Consider the following 21,385-nt stretch of genomic DNA (forward strand, 5'->3'; position numbering starts at 1 on the left):
AAGCAAAGTTAGATTTGGACCAAATGGAGAGTGTACCCCCTTTTTTAAAATAGGTAGAGGGATTAGGCAAGGGTGCGTTCTCGCACCCTTGCTGTTTTCCCTTTTTATAAACCAGGTCGATCAGTCCCTACAAGAGTCCCATGCAGATGCCCCTATGATAAATGGCAAACAAGTACCCGTCCTCTTATACGCGGACGACGCGGTCCTGATTTCCAGGACCGCGAATGGGCTCCAAAAGTTAATTGACAAATTTAATGTTTTTATTAAAGGCAGAATGCTTAAAATTAATAAGGGTAAGACTATGACTATGACCTGTGGGAAGAAATTGAAGAAAAGTAAGTCATTTTTCCTTGATGGGGATAAACTTGAGGCTGTGCAACATTTCTGTTATTTAGGCATTACATTCTCTGGGGACGGGAGATGGGCAAACGAGCAATCTTGTATAGGTATGAAGATGATTAGAAACACAAACTGCATCTTCAGATTCGCCTCCAAATTAGGGGGGCGTAGAATAAGGGAGATGATTACCATTTATAACTCCAGGTGCATGTCCTCTGCCCTTTATGGAGCAGGGATATGGGGATATAATTCCCAGATTGCCCTCTCCATACAGCAGGAAGAAAATAGGTATCTTAAACGCCTATTATGTCTTCCTGCTTCAGCTTCCAACGAAATTACACATAGGGAGCTGGGCATACACCATGCTACAGACTTGATTGCACTACGTCCCCTCTCCCTTTGGCGTTCTATCTGGGCCAAAGATGAAACCAAGTTTACCCAGGAATTAATTCTAGACTGTTTTAAACTGGACCAGCACTTAAAAATCCCCTGGCTAAAACATATTTTTCACTGGTATAATTCCCTTTTTGGCCAGGATATTTTTAAGGATACCCCAACAGAATTAGTTTTAACGAAGCGTGACCTTAAAACCACCTATATGGATCATGCTGAAGGGATTAGAATGAAGGGGTGCGCTACACAAAGTACCCTCAAACTGTACCTGGAATACAATTTAAATACAGGATTCCCATTATACCTTACATTTGTCAGTATTAACTCCCATCGTTTTGTTTTGGCACGCCTGAGGCTGGGTATAGTCCACCATTTGGTGGCCTTCCCTACTATAAAGAAGCCGGGGTCCTGCCCGTGCCCATGCGATGGAAAATCGAAACAGAGTATCTGCCACTTTTTACTTTTTTGCAATTTTTATACCGGTTTTAGAAAATTTTATCTAAAACAATTATTTTTAGAATACAGTACGTATGATATAAGAGCTGCAATGCAATTATTGTTTGACCTGTCGTCCCCTAACATATGTTATCGTGTAGCCACTTATGTTCTTAAATGTATTAGGCACAGGAAATCAATTATCATATGATCTCCGTTGGAAAAGACACCTATGATCAATTGTGAGCTACTGTCAAACCTTATGCATTTCTCTTATACGCGACCTCTGGTTTTTATCATGATTTTAGACCTTGTATTGACTGCTCTTCTGGCCTGTACCCCCCTGGACTCATACCTTTTAAATTTTTTTTGTATATAATTGTTGATGAATATGTAATAGACTTTTACAGTTAATGCACTTTAGTTACTCTGGCATATTTTTGCACATACTATTGCACTTTATGCCCAGTTCAGGTTCTTCTTTGTTTGTATACAATTGCTGCTTAAATACGTGAGAAAAGTTGTAGACATTGCACTTTAGTTATCCCTTGCACAATTTGCACACACTACTGCACTTTATGATCAGTCTAAGCCTTCTCCTGACTGATACTACCTTATCCAGCAAGTTTTGCACTACACTTTAATAATTGCTGCTAAATATAAACGTCCCCCTTTTCTTTGCATATTTTGCACATGTTATTGCACTTTAGACCTGGAATAGGTCTCTTGTTTAAAGTACCACCTATCTGCATGTTGTACTAAATGTAAAAAAAGGGCTGCTATTTACAAGTGATTACTCTATGGTATATTGATGTGATATGTTTTGCATTAATTTGCTGATTGTCGTTAAGTGCTATGTCCAATCCTTGCCTATTTTGCACACATTACTGCACTTTTCGCCCTGTGTAGGTCTCTTATTTAGTATTATCCCCCCCGGCATGCCTTGCATAAAACGTGTAAACTGACGCTATATTTAGTGATTATTTTCTCTTTTAGATTTTATTTTTGCCTGTATTAATGCAATTGTTTTAGTAGTTTCATCATTCTTTATAAAAGTGACTTCAATTGTATTTATGAATGTTGCTATATGGTTGTATCTATACAAACCGAATAAAGCATTTTGAAACTGAAACTGAAACTGACAGAAAGTCTTAATTTTATTAAAGACACGGAGGCGAGTATTATGCTTTCTTATCTTGCTTTAATATCAATAGCAGCCAAGATAAGTAGAAATAAACTACAGTTCCCAGAGGGCTCAGAGGAACAACTGGCCAATGGGAACAAAATAGAACCAAAACCTTATAACCAATCAAAGTGTAACAGTACCAATAACGTCACCTCTGACTGCGAACATTCCTCTTTTCGTTGGCGAGCAGATCAGAGACACTCACTAAACAGTGGAACAATCACTAGAACAATAGAAAAGGCTAAAGTCCAGGCGCAGAACTCTTGACCCAAATCCAACCAGGAAAGATGAGTTGCAGAAGACACCGTAGCAGACTCTGGACAGGAAGGAGAGGAGACCAGCCAAAGAGTAATATGTTCCTGTCTGTTGAACTCAACATCATGAAGATGCAGGCGGCAACGCTGGATTCGCTGCAGGGAGGGAGAACACAGATTAGAAGTGTAGAGGTGGGATAATACTCGCCTCGTGTCTTTAATGAAATTAAGACTTTCCGTCATAGACTATTAGGAAAATCTACATTTTATGGCAAGTCCAGAGGCTCCTATTATGCTTGTTTAAAGCATATGAACCACCATAGAAGCGACAGTATCAACAGGTTTGAAATAAAACATTCAAAACACATTGTCATTAGACCAATCCGCTGATCTCAGAATGTCCTCCAAACGGGAGCCAGCCCAAAACGCCTTAGAAGCAATAGCTCCCCTGGTGGAATGGGCTCCAAAATCGGAGACGTCAATGCCCGCAAGGGACATGATCCAACGGATCAAATGGGCAAGGGTAGCAGAGGAAACAGGAAGATGGGGTTTACGAAAGGAAATGAGAAGCTGGGAATGAGAGGATGTTCTGAGATCAGAAGTTCTTTGTTCGTACACCTTGAGGCATTGACCTACACATAGCTTAGGAAGGGAAGGAAGATAGGGATAAAAACAGAGTTCAAATTTGTCTTTGTCTTTCTATTAATTTGAAACAAAACACCTGAAGGAGAGACCTGGCGAGAACAAACATCTAGAGCTTTAACATCTGAAACACGTTTGATAGAAACCAGACACAGCAACATGATAAGCTTAGCAGATAACATTTTTAGAGAAAGAAACGAATTATCTGCCCAATCAGAAAACAACTTGAGTACCACATTAACATCCCATAAACTTGAATGCTTAGCCAACGGAGGTTTGCAAAAACAAACTCCTCTCAGAAGCAGCAGATTAACGGATGAGCACCAACCATTTTGCCAACAATAGGAGAATGATTAAGAGAAATGGTAGATCTATACAAGTTGACTGTTCTATAGGACTGACCTGCACTGGCTTCAGAAGCCAAGTAATTGACCACAAAATTCAGAGAGGCTGAAAAGGGATCGATATGTCTTTCCAGACACCAGCTTGCCCATAAAGACCATGCAGACTGGTAAGCTTTGGAGGTCCCACGAGCCCAGGCTTTGCTGATAAAGAGCGAAGCTTCTTGTAAAATGAGGATGTCAGGAGGGACAGGCTGGAAACTTTCTAGGCTGACAGAACCAATGAGTTGTCCAGGATAAGATTGTGAGGAAGACCCAAGGGGTCCTGAAACAGATCTTTGCGAACAGGTAGGAGGACAGGGAAATCCATTGCCATTTCCAGAAGGGAAGGAAACCAAGTCTGGGATTGCCAGAAAGGAACCACAATGACCAGAATATCGTCCAGATAAATTATGAGTCTGACCCCCAAGGACCGAAGGAAAGACACCACAGGTTTCATGACTTTTGTAAAGCACCACGGTGCTGACGACAGACCGGAAGGAAGATAGCTGAAACGATAGGTTATGCCTAGCCACTGGAACTGGAGAAACTCGGAGTGAGATGGATAAATCGGGATGTGAGATAGGCGTCCTTTAAGTCCAATCTGATCATCCAATCGTTTGGACGAAGGGTGTCTCTTAAATGAATTATAGTCTCCATTTTGAAGTGGCGATACACCACAAATTGGTTGAACCATTTTGGTTTATCACTGGACGCATCTTCTTGTTTCTTTTCTGCACCAGGAAGATAGAACTGAGAAAACCCGTACGATCTAAGGGGGCGACTAGGATTGCCTGTTTTAGAAGAAGACTTTGGACCTCTAAGGAAATGAGTTGTGACATTTCTTCCAAAAACACCAGTGGAGGAGGGAACACCGTTTGGGAAGGCAGCGCGCAAAGCTGAATCAGATAACCTTGGACTGTACTGAGGACCCAAGGATCTGCGGTGAGAGACTGCCACTTTTGGAGAAAAAACTTTAAGCGACCTCCAACTGGAGGGGGTAGAAAATAACCTACCTTGTTGGTTGTTGTTTCTGAAGTTCCTTTGGCCTCGACCCCTGAAGCCACAACCTCTTTGTGGGTAGAATTGAGGTTTGTAATCCTGGGAATTGGAGATGAAGGATCCTCTGGAGCCTTGGTTGGGATAGGAACGGCTGGTAGAGTGATCCCTTCCTCTGCTGACCGGTCCAAAACCTGAGGAGCAAATACTTTTTCAATTGATTGCTGAGCCTTATTTAAGGAGGCGAATGTACATGTGTGGAAAGATGTAAGATGTTCATTACTTCCATTCCACACAACCATTAGACACACACACACCATTAGACTCTCCTACTACCCCAATTGTAGATTTAGAGTCTAGTATAGATCCAACAAAGGCACCTATTAGGAATCAACCGGGCAGAAGTAATAAAGCGAGAGTAATGCCTAAAGTGAAATGTCAGGCTAGAAGGAAAATACCACCCCAACCCCATATCTCCCCGGAAGGACCTAGGCCAATTAATATCGACGGGGTGATCACTGACCATTCTAACGAATAGCCAGGATGACTAACAACACTGGTGAATAATCTGCACATGCAAGTAAGGGTCATTATCAAGGAGGAGCTCAGTAATTTAATGACTAGGATAGAGGGGCTAGTCACAAGGGTGGATCATTTTCTAGAAATGAATGAGTCTAATACAGCTATTCCTGATAAAGGAACTAGTCATTGTCATCAGACCAGTGGGGTTACTCATCTGGCTGACCCTCCTATGAGCACTATAGACCTACCCTCTACCACAATCCAGGCTATTGTACACAAAGATAGGAGGTTGAATGGCCCGGTACCCCCTGTGGCACAGGCAAGATCAATGAATGTTAAACAACCATTGCTTGGAAATAAAGAGGAAGTCCAGAAACACCCAAAACTGGTTGCTCAAGGAAACGGTTTACCCCTGCTCCCTAAATCGAAAACCTTTGTACCCCCAACTATTAATCTCCCACCGGCCTCATCCCAATACTTTGTGGTGCTTTCTGGGGTTCCGGCTATAAGAGAAGATCTTCTGGATAGCCATCAAGAACTGAAACACAAATGTGTCAATTGGTTAGTGAATAATACCACCAATGGGTATGAAATCTCAGAAGAGATTCTAACCACCAGAAGAGTGGACTGGATAGGTGATAGAAGTAAGGACATCTCAGGGGAATGCATAATAATTAATTTTAGGAAACCCCACACAGCACATAGTATTTTAGCAAATGAGTTCAGGAGGAACATGAGTAACATTTTACCTCTCCATCTAAGTTACTTGTATCTCTCCAATAGGTTTCGTAACCCAAACTATGATCAGAGGAGGGGTAGGAGTTTTCCACCATCACATAGCATATCAACTATGCGAGATCAGCAATGGACAACAGATCTCTGTTTTAATGTCCTGACAGGCAATAGATTTAGCCCACTAGACGGGGTGGACTGACTAAATAGACTATCTCCATGCAATAAAGAGAGTATCTTACCTCCATTTCAGGATCAAGGGTCTAAGTATAATTGGGTGCACTCTCGCAAAAGGGATGGTTCTGCTAGTAGAAGCATGAGCGGCTTCCTTAGCATCAGTAATACTATCCCCAGAGGAGTTGATGTCCAGCAGGAAAAATTAGACCCTTTGCCCCCACACATGAAAAGGTCACTACTGGTCTGTTAACCCCCTTACCGGTGTCTCCTCTTATCATGCCACCTAGACCCCCCACTCTACAAGACAGACAAATAACAAAGGTCTTGTCATGGAACGTGGCAGATATTAAAAATAAACTGGGTGATCCTGATTGGGGGACTTTTATAGACCTACATGAGGTTTGCATGTTTCAAGAGACTTGGGCTTGTGAAGAGACAACCTATCCAGGTTTTGCCACTTTTAGTATCCCGGCAACAAAAGGAAGTGTAGGGAGACCATATATTCGGCTCATGACCTGGATAGGGGCCCACCTGTGATGTAAGGTGGTACAAATTGAAACAGGCTCCATTGATATACTTTGCGTCCAATTGCAGTTTCCACATAATCCTCCCGTTATTTTAATTAATATATATTCGAGGCCAACTCCCAGAGGTAAAGAATCTACTATGGTAGAGAGTCTGTCTAATTTCCTAAGTTCTATGGACTCAAACCAAGTGATTATTGTTGGCGGGGACTTCAATTTCCAGTTTGAACCTCTTGAGGGCATATCCCTGGACAATATCGGGGACAAGGACCTTTTCCTGGCAATCTCGGATCCAGATGCCCATTAGTTAAACATTGGTCCCCCCTAGCAATCCAGCTGAAATGCTTGGTATTAAGATTTTCTTTAAGAGCATGTAACGGGAGATCAAGCTCAGATTCATCCACTGATTATACCTTTTTTAGTAAGAATTGTGGGTCTATACTTGATTATATCCTGATAGATTCTAACTCCTAGGATAGAATGATTGATTTTAAAATTATTTTACGACCGGACAGCGACCATCACGCTTTAGTGCTGGAAATAAAGGTTCGTAGTGTACAAAAAACCTCCATAGAAGGACCGAATAATCCTGGTCTAACTATCTCTAACTGCAGGAGGAAAGTTTGTTGTACTAACTTCCTCCAGTCACAAGACAGGATGAGCAATCTATACAAAGCGCTCATTCCTGTGTTTGAAGAGGCGTCAGTTTTGCACCAAAGTAATGCGGTCTTAGATCTGGGAGCTTGAGTGAAGGATGGTGCACCAAAAGAAGAAGTCCGTAGTAAATATGGTAAGTAGAAAAAGTTCCTTTATTACTAGAAATCTTTAAAAGGCCTCAGTCAACGCGTTTCGTCCCCAAAGGGGACTTCGTCAGGGCTGAAAGGACAAAGATAAAAACCACTTGAGCGAACAAATACATCTATATACATAATCCATATACAAAGACATAACCAAATGTTGACCAAAAAAAATACGTAAAATACATAGATAAATATATAAAAAACAACCACAGAACAAACTATACATGTTAAGGAAAAACGGAACAACCACAGGAAAACATATCTCTGAAATGTATATTGTTGTATTGACCTGGGAGCGGTCAGTACAACAGCAATAGGGAGGATGTAATCTAAACAAAAAAACTAAAAAGTTCACACCAGACAATTGTGTTAGAAATATATCTAGAAAAGATTAGACCAATGAGGTAAGAGAAAAAAAAAAAAAAAAAAAAAGAAGAAACAAGGAGTGAGAAAAGAAAAAAAGAAAGAAGAAGAAGGAAAAAGAACAAGTATAGAGAAAAAGGAAAGAGAAAGAAAGAGGGGGGAAGTCTCTGCCAGAAAGAGAAAGCACCCAGTAAGAGGCGAGTGCCCATGTGGGACACATCACATCCATATCTTAACAGGATCACACAAAGGAACGTAGGAAACAACAACACTCACCAAAAAGAGAACGGCAATATTTAGAGATGAGCCCAAGACCTGCTAATACAAAACAAAGTGTCCACGTCGTAGGTGAGTGAAGTTCTCAACCTATGAACAGAGAAAACAGGATAAAAGAACCATATACGGATCCCAAATCCAGGGCATCAAGGTTGGAAGTACGGCACAAAAGGGTGGACCCCCTTACCTAATATGAATTTAGATGTTGACGTAATCAAAGTAGAGGTAGATCAACGCAGTTGTAGTAACACCTAAATCTGTCTGAAGAGTTACAGAAAATGATAATCTGCAAAGTAAGCAGCAGAGAGGCAATTACCAACAAAGGTGAATACTCAAAAATACAGGAGAACAACAGGACCATACCCCAATCCGTCCTGGGGATGGGTACATGTGGCAGAATAATTAAAACAAGGACCCTACAGTCCAAAGAAGACTCGAGTTCAGCTAAATGGTAATAACTAAAGGAGTGGTAAAGGGCCATAAACCTGCAGGGGAACCTTCTAAAAGCTGACCGTTAACATCTTATGGTATCACCTCGATAAAGCGAACCAGAGGTGGCCTAGTTTCTTAGTTGTACCTCTAAATCATGCTCACCTAAGTGCTTGGTCCTCGTATCAAAACGAATAGCAGATGAGTAAATCAGGGGGCCTCGTATAAATAAAACAGTCCCTGCATGGATCGAAAAAATAAGACTGACAATATAATCACAGTTAAGAACCTGATAGTAGAAACAAATAGAGACATTGACACCGCAAATAGTTGTATGCCAATGAAGATTGCATGGTTAGTAACCAACCTGATTGATGGGATAGATGTCACGCCTGGACTGTAAGATTGTTGAAAAGACCACCCGAACAATAAAGCCGGAGATAGAGACTAATAAAAGAGAAATCATCTTAGTTAAATACAAAATATAGATCGTACTCCTATATCAGGTGTCAGGATACACATAGTGCGAGTAAAGAACCGTGTGTCGGCAATGGCTAATAAAAAAAAAAAAAAAAACACCAGTTATGCAGTTATGCAAAAAACAGCAAGGGGTAAAGGCATGTATCAGTCCTTTTCACCACTTTAATAATATTCTCCCCATAGTAAGGGAATGTCCTAGTGGATAGAAAAATATATATATATATATATACACAAAAATCAAGCTATAAGACCAATAGTAGAAACACCATGCTTCTAATGAACGGGCACATCAATTGACAATAAAAATTCCGTGTACAACCCTCAATCCCTATATCTGCAGGCGCCTCGAACACGCAAAATTGTTACCACAGCAAAAATCAAGATGAAATCTATTTAAAAAAGGGAAAAAGAGAGAGCACGGTGGTTCGAATATAAAAAGTGCCATCGTATTAGCAGTACCGCCCCAAATGTTAAGGTGATGTCGATATCGAGGAGGGCACGATGTTTCAAAAAACAAGTAGAGATACCATTATATAAAATGTATCACCCGACTGGAGTGCAAACATATAGTGTACCGATAAGAAAGGAAATATAAATTCATACCCACAATACCACAGAAAGCATACAATTCACTAACTATAGATGGAGTCCCACCATTGTAAAACGAACAGTGCCGTATACCTGTGTAAATAAGACAGGTACATGCAAAAAAATAACAAAATCCTTGTACCCGGTTGTTGGACAGGCCCCATGAAGGGCTCGCTCCCTCCCCGCATGACAGGGCCCTGGTACCGGCCCTCCAGGTGCTACCCGCAGAAGCAACCCGCAACCCGTCCCCCATGGGACGTCTACCCCCGGTATCCCCTGTGTCCCTGGCCTGGGCCACCGTCAGCACCCTTGCCCGGGCCAACCGCCATCTTGGACACTGCGCCACGAGGCCGTGTGGCCTCAGCTCGACCCCAACCCCGGGCCTGGCCAGGCCCCGACATCCCGGCACCACCATCCACCCAGGAGGTGAACGGACCACTTGGCAGGTCAATGGGAGTAAGAAGTGTCGATGGCTCTCTCCCGCCAGGTGCCGATCACCCCCGGCCTCCCCGGGTGCCGGCTCCACCCCCCTGCTGGGTGTCTGGACTCCCTCATCCCGGACCTCCCGACCTCCAAGAGCGAGGGTCCGGACATCAAAGAACGCCAGACCTATAACTGAGGCAGCCCCAGAACAGGAAGGCAGTTGTATCCTGGAGTCGAGAGACACCGCGACTAACTCATCCTTGACGGACTGCTGGCGCTGCCGCAGCCCTGCCTTGTGAACTATTGTCCTGCCTGCTGGCGCTGCCGCGGCCTTCTGCAACCTTCATCTTCGTGGGACCTGCTGGCGCTGCCGCGGCCCGTTGTAACTTCCATCTTCGTGGGACCTGCTGGCGCTGCCGCGGCCCGTTGTAACTTCCATCTTCGTGGGACCTGCTGGCGCTGCCGCGGCCCGTTGTAACCTCCATCTTCGTGGGACCTGCTGGCGCTGCCGCGGCCCGTTGTAACATTCATCCTCGTTGGGACCTGCTGGCGCTGCCGCGGCCCGTTGCCACCTACGACCTCTTCGGGACCTGCTGGCGCTGCCGCGGTCCGACCCGTCCGAACACCGAGCTCGAGGATTGTGAGCTATCACCGTTCCACCGCCGTACCTACGGGTACCAAGACTGTTCCGCTACCCCCTTTTTCCTACTAGAGACTAGAGCTGAGAGGACCACCGTGTCCTGATCTCCTTGTATCATACTGCCTCATTTCAAGAACTGCCTATAAAAGGTATTAATCTGATCTTCGTGTGGTGTCCATCTGTGGGGGGGAAGTTACCTGTCTGTGCGATCGCTGGAGACGGTCCTCACTGGAGGCCTCTCCCCTTGTGCTCGGCCGACCCTCCAGGTCCCCGTCTAACATTGGTGGCCAGCGGCGCGATCCGAACCAACGCGTGCCGTACAGACAGTAACTCACCCTACGACTAAAACCACAATGACGACCAAAGAGAACGGATCGGCAGAGAAGTTCCAGATGGAAAAGCTGGAAGAATACAACCACAGAGAGCTCAAACAATTTTGCATGGACTTAGGCATTGCTACCACCGGGCTAAGCACGAAAGAAGAATTCAAAAACGCCCTAGAAGCCTGGACAGAGACGAATACCGCCACCCCCCGGGACCCCGAAGCCCCGGAAGTCAACACCACCCTGACGGAAGAACGGAGAACAGGCCCCTCCCGAGAAGAGATCCAGGAGCGGGAAAAAAATAGACTACACGAGTTAGACTTGGCACGGCTCAAATTAGACGGAGAATTGAAGCTGGCGGAACAAAAAATAAACTTAGAACACTTACGGCTCAGAGAAGAGCGAGAGGAAAAACAGAGACAGAGGGATCTCGAGGAAAAAAGACTGGCGTACGAACACGAGTGCAAACTAGCAGAGATAGAAATACGCAAACTGAACAAGAACCTAGGGGTGCCCGAGTCACCGCGCTCCCCGGGTACTACCGAGCAGAAGGTCCACATCCCCAAGGATGTGGTCCGAGAATACCACCGAAACGACGACATACAGCAGTGGTTCAAGGCCTATGAGATCGCCATGACTGCACACCGGGTCGCTCGAAGTGACTGGGGAGCCGGGTTATGGGGGAGATTCGTCAATGAGGGCCGTGATGCCCTGCTGCAGCTTCCGGACCATCAAATGACGTCCTACGACCACATGAAGGCCGCCCTCCTCAGTCGATATGGGCTTACGCCCGAAATGTACCGCCAGAGGTTCCGCAACTGCACCCGGATCCCAGGCACAACTTGGTTGGAATACGTGAACTATTTCAGCCGGGCCTTCGAGGGATGGATCAAGGGTAACAACGTAACCACTTACGAACAACTCTTCAATCTCATTGTGTGGGAGCACCTCTCCAACAACTGTTTCGTCGAGCTCAGGCAGCACCTCCTCGACAGTAAATTGACTGAACCACGGCAGCTCGCCACCGAGGCGGATCGGTGGGAGAGCACCCGAGTGGCCCGGAGTGGGCCGAACGAGCAGAACAGAACCAACCAAGGTCATCACCGTCCCCGGGGAGGAGGAGGAGGACAGGGCCGGGGCAGAGACGCTGCCCCAGTCGCTCCCGCTAACACCACCCCGCCCCCAGCAGGCCGGGGAAACCCCCCGATGCGCCCGGGGTTCCGAGCCAACGTTACGTGTCATCGATGCCAGCGAGTCGGCCACTATGCCAGTGACCCGACCTGCCCGAAGAACCAGGTTCCCGGGCCCCGCCAGGTGGCGGCCGCCGCCCTAGGAGAAGAACAGGTCTCCGAAGACTCTGAAGCATACGAGTCGGAGCAGTTCGAGTGGGAACCTGCCGCCATGACCCTGGCCTGCCTAAGAGGAAGAGACATGGTCCCACGGACTCCCCTGCCCGCCAACACTCGGAAGTACAGCCAATGGGTGAGCATAAATGGGCGCAAGGCCGAGGCACTGCGTGACACCGGGGCCAGTGTGACGGCCGTCCGTTGTCACCTGGTGACCCCAGAACAAATCCTGCCAAACGTGCTTTGCCCCGTCCGATCGGCAGACAACTCGGAGAGCCTGTGTCGGATGGCCTGCGTCCCCTTCGAATGGGGAGGAGTGTCCGGCATGCTGAAAGTAACTGTCCGCGACGATGCCCCCGTGGACTGCCTCCTGGGGAACGATCTCGAGAGCTCCCCGTGGGCAGCTGTTGAAAGAAGAGAGCATCTGGGGATGTTGGGTCTCCCGGACTGGGCGTGCGTGACCACCCGGTCCATGGCCACCCGCACCATCCCGAGACCAGAAGAACCGGAATGGTCAGCACCTCCGCCCTCGATCGCTCCAGAAGAAGACTTCATCCATACCGACCACCCGGAACCCACCACAGAGGGGTCCGCATAGCCCCCCGAACTTCCCGACCTGGCTCAGTGGCGTCAAGAAGGGGGGCCCACCCAGGAACAATTCCGGCAGGAGCAAAAGACCTGTCCCTCCCTCGAGGGACTGCGACAGCAAGCGCTCGCCCAGGGCCAAGGCGACACCACCGGGGCCCACTGGATTTATTGGGACAATGATCTCTTGTACAGCGAGCAGAGAATCGCAGAGCTGGGGGCCGGTCGAGTGCTGGTGGTACCCCTCCACTTCAGAGACTTCCTGTTGAACTTGGCCCATGATGTCCCCCTGGCTGGGCACCTGGGGCAAGACAAGACCTACCACCGCCTGGTGACTCACTTTTTTTGGCCCAAAATGAGAAATGACGTCTCCAACCACTGCCGGTCCTGCCCGACCTGCCAGGCCAGCGGGAAGAGCGGCCGCAAACTCAAGGCACCCCTACAACCATTCCCCGTGGTGACCACCCCGTTCGAGAGGGTGGGAATAGACATTGTGGGGCCCCTGGACCCCCGAACAGCACAAGGGCATCGCTTCATCCTGGTCCTGGTGGACCACGCCACCCGCTATCCTGAGGCGGTCCCCCTTCGTACTATAACAGCCCCAGTAGTGGGTCGAGCCTTAATGGGGATCTTCTCTCGAGTGGGCTTCCCCCGGGAAGTCGTCAGCGACAGGGGTACGAACTTTATTTCAAAGTATATGAAATCCCTCTGGCAGCAGTGCGGGGTCACTTACCGATTCACAACGCCCTATCACCCCCAGGGAAATGGACTGGTCGAGCGGTTCAACCGCACTCTCAAGGGGATGATCTTGGGGCTAGAAGAACCCCTACGCCGCCAGTGGGACGTGCTACTACCGTGCCTCCTCTTCGCCTACCGAGAAGTCCCCCAGAAGTCCCTCGGCTTCAGCCCCTTCGAACTCCTGTACGGACACCCCGTTCGCGGGCCTCTCAGCCTAGTGAAGGAAGAATGGGAAATGGCCCCCCTAAAAACCCCTCCAGACGTCTACAAGTACCTCCTGACCCTCCCCAATCAGACCCGGCGATTCAGGGAGATCGCCAAGGCCAATCTTGAGGCCAGTCAAGAGGACATGAAGAAATGGTACGATCAACATGCCTCCTCCATCGAGTTTGAACCGGGTCAGCAGGTATGGGTGATGTCCCCCATCGAACCGTGTGCCTTGCAGGACAAATGGATGGGGCCCTTCAAGGTGATCGAGCGCAAGAGCCCCGTCACCTATCTCATCGACCTGGAGTCCCCCCGGAACCCCCTCCGGGTTCTCCACGCCAACAGACTCAAACCACACTTCGCGCGCTCAGAGCTCAGCCTGCTGATGGCTACCGACAGTGGCGCAGAAGGAGACTCCGAGCCCCTCCCTGACCTACTGAGGACCCGTGAAAGAGATGGTTCGGTGGACGGGGTCCGACTCTCCGAGGCCCTGACCCCGGAGCAGCGTCAAGATTGTCGGGCCCTCCTGCTGCCGTTCGCAGACCTGTTTTCTCTCACACCCGGAGTCACCTCCTGGTGCCTGCACGACGTGGACACTGGGGACAGTCCTCCTGTCCGACACCGGGCGTACCGAGTACCGGATCGGGTACGCACCTGCATCCAAGAAGAAGTCTCCAAGATGCTCGCCCTCGGAGTCATCGAACCTTCGGACAGTCCCTGGGCCAGCCCGGTCGTACTGGTCCCCAAGGCCGCGGCCCGGGCACCCCACCTGAGCTCCGATTCTGCATCGACTATCGGGGTCTGAACGCGGTCACCCGAACCGATGCTCACCCTATCCCACGAGCAGATGAACTAGTCGACCGCATGGGGTCAGCCCGCTACCTAAGCATCTTCGACCTGACAGCAGGCTACTGGCAGATCGGCCTCACCTCCGGGCCCAAGAACGTTCCGCTTTCTCCACCCCGGATGGGCACTACCATTTCAGAGTGATGCCATTCGGCATGAAAAACGCTCCAGCCACTTTTCAAAGACTGGTGAACCAGGTATTGGCGGGCCTCGAAGAATTCAGCGCCGCCTACCTGGACGACATCGCGGTATACAGCCGCCACTGGACAGACCACCTCCACCACCTCCGAGAGGTCCTGCAGGCCCTCCAACAGGCCGGCCTAACAATCAAGGCCAGCAAGTGCCAAATCGGCCAGGGGTCCGTGACCTACCTCGGACACCAAGTGGGGAGCGGTCTGGTGGCCCCCCTTCAACTCAAGGTAGCTGCCATTCAGTCCTGGCAACCCCCCGAAACACAAACCGAGGTCCGAGCCTTTCTGGGGCTCACCGGATACTACCGGCGGTTCGTGAAGGACTATGGCAGCATTGTGGGGCCCCTCACGGAACTCACGTCGAAGAACCACCCAAAAAGAGTCAACTGGACTTCCGACTGTCAAGCGACCTTCGAGAAGCTGAAGGCCGCCATGTGCACCGCTCCTGTGCTCCAGGCCCCCGACTACAGCCGCGAGTTCATCGTTCAGACCGATGCCTCCGACCATGGTATTGGGGCCGTCCTCTCCCAACTGAACCCCGAGGGAGTCGACCAACCAGTGGCCTTCATCAGCAGACGCCTACTGCCCCGCGAGCAGCGCTGGAGCACTATTGAGCGGGAGGCCTTCGCCGTAGTGTGGGCCCTCAAGAAGCTCCGACCTTACCTCTTCGGAACCCACTTCCGGGTACAAACAGATCATCGGCCCCTGCAATGGCTAATGCAAATGCGGGGGGAGAATCCCAAACTATTGCGGTGGTCCATCTCCCTGCAGGGGATGGACTTCACTGTAGAGCATCGCCCTGGTCAAGACCACGCCAACGCGGACGGCCTGTCCCGCTTTTTCCGCCTCGACGAGGAAAGTCCCCAAGAGGATGGGTGACTCTCCCCGCCTTCAGCTGGGGGGGACGCATGTTGGACAGGCCCCATGAAGGGCTCGCTCCCTCCCCGCATGACAGGGCCCTGGTACCGGCCCTCCAGGTGCTACCCGCAGAAGCAACCCGCAACCCGTCCCCCATGGGACGTCTACCCCCGGTATCCCCTGTGTCCCTGGCCTGGGCCACCGTCAGCACCCTTGCCCGGGCCAACCGCCATCTTGGACACTGCGCCACGAGGCCGCGTGGCCTCAGCTCGACCCCAACCCCGGGCCTGGCCAGGCCCCGACATCCCGGCACCACCATCCACCCAGGAGGTGAACGGACCACTTGGCAGGTCAATGGGAGTAAGAAGTGTCGATGGCTCTCTCCCGCCAGGTGCCGATCACCCCCGGCCTCCCCGGGTGCCGGCTCCACCCCCCTGCTGGGTGTCTGGACTCCCTCATCCCGGACCTCCCGACCTCCAAGAGCGAGGGTCCGGACATCAAAGAGCGCCAGACCTATAACTGAGGCAGCCCCAGAACAGGAAGGCAGTTGTATCCTGGAGTCGAGAGACACCGCGACGAACTCATCCTTGACGGACTGCTGGCGCTGCCGCAGCCCTGCCTTGTGAACTATTGTCCTGCCTGCTGGCGCTGCCGCGGCCTTCTGCAACCTTCATCTTCGTGGGACCTGCTGGCGCTGCCGCGGCCCGTTGTAACTTCCATCTTCGTGGGACCTGCTGGCGCTGCCGCGGCCCGTTGTAACTTCCATCTTCGTGGGACCTGCTGGCGCTGCCGCGGCCCGTTGTAACCTCCATCTTCGTGGGACCTGCTGGCGCTGCCGCGGCCCGTTGTAACATTCATCCTCGTTGGGACCTGCTGGCGCTGCCGCGGCCCGTTGCCACCTACGACCTCTTTGGGACCTGCTGGCGCTGCCGCGGTCCGACCCGTCCGAACACCGAGCTCGAGGATTGTGAGCTATCACCGTTCCACCGCCGTACCTACGGGTACCAAGACTGTCCCGCTACCCCCTTTTTCCTACTAGAGACTAGAGCTGAGAGGACCACCGTGTCCTGATCTCCTTGTATCATACTGCCTCATTTCAAGAACTGCCTATAAAAGGTATTAATCTGATCTTCGTGTGGTGTCCATCTGTGGGGGGGAAGTTACCTGTCTGTGCGATCGCTGGAGACGGTCCTCACTGGAGGCCTCTCCCCTTGTGCTCGGCCGACCCTCCAGGTCCCCGTCTAACACCGGTAGATACACAGTCCCATATTCAATTAACAACAAATACTGGAGACGAAGCAAGATTCAATTGCACCCCCTCCTACAAAAATGTATGGCAGTACAACAGGGGCAACTTGGATCCCCCAGAAACCAAAGAGGAAATAATGAACGGCTTCCCTGAACTGCTTACCTGAGTTCGAAGTAACTATCTTCAGATTGCCAAAAATTCAAAGGACCCGCCATTGTGGGTACGGGTTTTGTACTCTGGGCTGGCCATTCACATTGACCTTATGTTGTCTATGAAGGTGGTCTTCACATTACTAGGTAAACACCTTGTCAGCGTGCGGTCTCTGTGATCACTTTTCAATGGGCGGTGCTTTGCAGCTTCGGATTTCTGCACCTTTACCGAATGTTTCGACATTTCTTCTATTCGTTATTATTATTTCCCTTGTGGTTTGTACTTCATACATTATGCTGCGGTTTGCGTCTTGGTTATTTTATTTGTTTACGTATTTTTTGGGTCAACATTTGGTTATGTCTGTGTATATGGATTATGTATATGTATGTATTTGTTCGCTCAAGTGGTTTTTATCTTTGTCCTTTCAGCCCTGACGAAGTCCCCTTTGGGGACGAAACGCGTTGGCTGAGGCCTTTTAAAGATTCTAATAATAAAGGAACTTTTTCTACTTACCATATTTACTACGGACTTCTTCTTTTGGTGCACCATCCTTCACTCATGCAACTTGGTATCTGCCCAGACAGTGGAGCTTCTGTGTGGCTAGCCCCGGATGTGATTTGCACAACTATTTAAACTCTTCCTACTGCGAAATTTTAGTGCGAACCTTGGTCAGCCACAGCTCTCTTTTTTGACATTAGATCTGGGAGCTGTAGATATAAACTACAATAAATTAATGGAGGCATCAATGACATTCTTTTTCCCGAAAGTCCCCCTTAGACCAAGTAGGCCTCCCAGCCATCCATGGTATAACAGCGAATGCCGTAGGGCCAAGAAGGCACTTTTGGACTCTATCAAAAACAAAAACCATTCCCTTATTAATATCTTAAGGAAGTCATATAATCAAATGACCCAAAAGGCGAAACAGACTTGGGAAAGGGAGAACTGGGACTCACTTAATACGGCTTTGGGAGACAGGGACATGAGGATGTTTTGGAGCATTGTTAATACAGGTGCCCCCACTGCCACCACGGCAATCGAAACTAACCTGAATGAGGAGGTATGGCGGGTCCACTTCCATACCCTCTACACAGATGAAAAATCTTGTACAGAACCCCCTAGGGCTGGACCTTTTCTAAAGCCAATTCTATCTGAGGAGGGTAAAAACAGTATTCAGGAGTGTGATGCAGTCCCGGGTACAATCACTTGCCCACTTATAACTTTAAAGGAGATTGAAGGTGCCCTACTAAAAATAGCCCCAGGTAAAGCCCCCGGTCTGGATAAGATCTCCGGGGACTTATACAAGAGTGAACCAGTCATTTGGTACCCGTATCTTTTTGGTCTTTTTAATGCCATAACCCAGGGTGTGAAGATTCCACATAGCTGGCTGGGAGCAGAGATTATTCCCATCTTTAAAAAGGGGTCTCCACTATTGCTAACAAACTATAGACCCATAAGTCTAATAGATATAGCCCAGAAACTATTTGCTAGGGTCTTACTAACCAGGCTACAAACCTGGGTGGAAGAAAAGAGGGTCCTGTCTCCTCTTCAGGCGGGCTTCAGAGAAAAGATATCTACTGTGGACCAGGTACTAAGGTTACAGCTTCTATACTGGAAGACAGTTTGCCTACAGGGGGGAAGCTTATACTTGATATTCATAGACCTGAGGTCGGCGTTCGACCTGGTGCCACGAGGAAAGCTATGGTCAGTCGTCTCTGAAATGGGGGTCCCTACATATCTCATCAATCTCCTCAGGAGATTGCATGAAGATAATTATGCACAAATCAGATTCGGGAAGGACGGCCAACTCACTTCCCCAATTCCCGTTAATCGTGGGGTACGGCAGGGGTGCGTTTTAGCACCGACACTATTCAGTCTTTACATCAATGGGCTAATTAATGAACTGACAACGGTAAAAGATCTAGATGCTCCGAAGTTAGCGTCCCGTCATATTTCAGCAATGATGTACGCTGACGACACTCTCCTGGTCTCAAAATCCCCTATGGGGATCCAGAGGGTTTTGGACAAATTCGAACTTTTTTGTAAAGAAAGAGGGTTAGATATCAATTTACAGAAAACTAAATATATGGTGTTTAACAGCCAAAAAAGTTATCGTTCTAATCCTCAACTAAATGGAAAACCCCTGGAAAGAGTGTCATCTTTTATTTATCTGGGTCTTACCATTGCTGAAAATATGAAATGGGAGGCACATATCACCAAGAGCACATTAAAATTAGCCCAATCGACTGGTGGCATACTAAAGTTATATAATAAATCAAGCAAGGCAGCTGTTAGCCCAGCCCTAGAAATTTTTTATGCCCAAGCAAGAGGGGGAGTACTTTACGGTGCTGAATTATGGGGTCACTCTAAACTGGATGCCCTTCTTAAAGTAGAAAATCAATTTCTGAGGCAGCTGTATAGACTCCCAATGAGTACTTCGCTGATCCCAATACAATTGGACTCAGGACTAATGGCGATAACTGATACATCGAGCTTCAGACCAATTCTATACTGGCGGCGCTTGTGGTCCACTCCAGAACTAGAGCCATATAGGAAGGAGATAGCGGAGGTTATGTCAGCTAGGGGCGCAGCTAAACTAACTTGGTTTGCACACATAAAGTCCGTACTAACCAATTTGGGCTTGGGCAATTGTTGGACGGACCCAGAACATGCTTGCCCCCAAACCACAAGAAAACTTATTAAATCCCGGTATCTAGAATATAGAAGCGCACAACTTCACTCGTGTCCCAGGATGGGCAAACTCTCCATGGCCTTCTTGGAAGTCAAGGACGTGGCCCGCTTTGTGCCAATACTGGCCATGATCTCACCGGTGGAGGCAAGGAAGATCTTTTTACAATTTAGGTTTGGGGTCCTACCACTCCGCTCCTACACAGTAAAATGGAGCAAGGACGGCGAGGCATGGTGCCCCGCTTGTGGTTTCCCTGCCGAAATAGTACTACATGTAGTTTTTTGCTTGCCCCGGTTACCGTAAGGCGCGTAAGCGATGGCTGACAGAGATCTGTAGAAACATTGGATCCAGGAACCATCTGGAAGCATTTCGGATCTTGAAATCAGATCTCAGTACCCCCATTGTGTTTTCAGTTTCTAAATTTCTGTTCTCTATGTGGTGTACAAGAAGGGCCCTACTAAAAATTATTAAATGAGCTTCAGGGCATGTGACAATGATTTACTGAATTTTTTTATAATTGCTTACCTTTTTAACCTTGATCGATTTGTTATATTGTGCTTTTACCTTACTTTTTATGATAGTTGTTTTAATTATTTATTCACTATTATAATGCATCTCCAGATTTGTATAGAATAATTCACCTGCCCCTAATACAGTTTCTGTATTCTATAGGGAAATCAAGACTTTAAAACTACTGGTGTTTCCCCATTTTGATACTGAGAAATAATTTTATTGCTGTATATGTTTATTTTTACTGCTGCACTTATTAAGGTCGTAATGACCGAAATAAAGTTTTCTGAACTGGTTACAGAACCACACCCCATTCAATCAAAGGAATTTCTACATTTGAGCTTCTTTAAAGAAAGGTAGCCTGCAACACAGTTTATACCCACTCTTGAATGCAATACAAGCAATAGTCAATGCATTTGACTATCACTCAGATAAACTGGATATACAGTTTGACCTACTGAATAATCTTGCAGTGTGTATAGCAGAAATAGATAATAGGTAAAAAAACTTATGCAACTTAACAACCTCATACTACAGATGCAATCTGCCATAGCTAGAGAACTGTCCCACTGTGTTGGCTCAGCAATACCACACAAAAAAGCTCTCTATTAGAAATTATAAATGGCCTATTGACAGAAGTGAAGTCAATAACTATCGCCCAGAGAGCGAACCAGCAGGTAAAACTTGTGGATGAAATCAGACGAATTCAACCTGCTACTGAGGAGGGTCCCTTGGAAGAACAACAAACACTTTGCACTCCACAACATGAGTGAAGGATGTTGCAATGGTAGCAGAAATACATCAACAGGGGAGAATGGACAATCAAAATGCCCCCGTCGACCTTGATTCATTAGAAATAATGTGCAATGAAGGCCATGCAGTATCATCTGCAACGCTAGTTAATATAAGGAGGATCAAGCATCTTTAGTGGGCAAAGCAAGTTAGAGGACAGTCAAATAATCACACATAAGTCTTTTCCACAACTGACTGAAGAAATGGACCTAGATAAAAAAAAATAGACGGACCCTTAAAAAGGAGCAACCATACCTCATCAAAAGCCAAAAGAAGAGACAGCACAAAGGTAAAAACAAAGGACTTTCCAAAGTAATTGCAC

The 21,385-nt window shown here is 48.0% G+C and overlaps 1 protein-coding gene across 6 annotated transcripts in view; it reads right to left on the reverse strand.

Moving 5' to 3' along the window:
• The window catches only part of LOC144766801 (uncharacterized), a 1,464,990-nt gene that overhangs the window by 833,528 nt on the left and 610,077 nt on the right, over positions 1-21,385 (reverse strand). For 5 of the 6 annotated variants that reach the window (XM_078650533.1, XM_078650530.1, XM_078650529.1 and 2 more), the window contains one exon: positions 4,646-4,822. The exons of the other annotated variant lie outside the window; for it this stretch is intronic. In XM_078650533.1, coding sequence (XP_078506659.1) covers positions 4,646-4,822 — 177 coding nt within the window. The remainder of the gene's footprint in view (positions 1-4,645; positions 4,823-21,385) is intronic. 6 annotated transcript variants of the gene reach the window in all.

The sequence above is a fragment of the Lissotriton helveticus genome, chromosome 7 (assembly GCF_964261635.1).
Source record: "Lissotriton helveticus chromosome 7, aLisHel1.1, whole genome shotgun sequence".
Taxonomy (NCBI): Eukaryota; Metazoa; Chordata; class Amphibia; order Caudata; family Salamandridae; genus Lissotriton; species Lissotriton helveticus.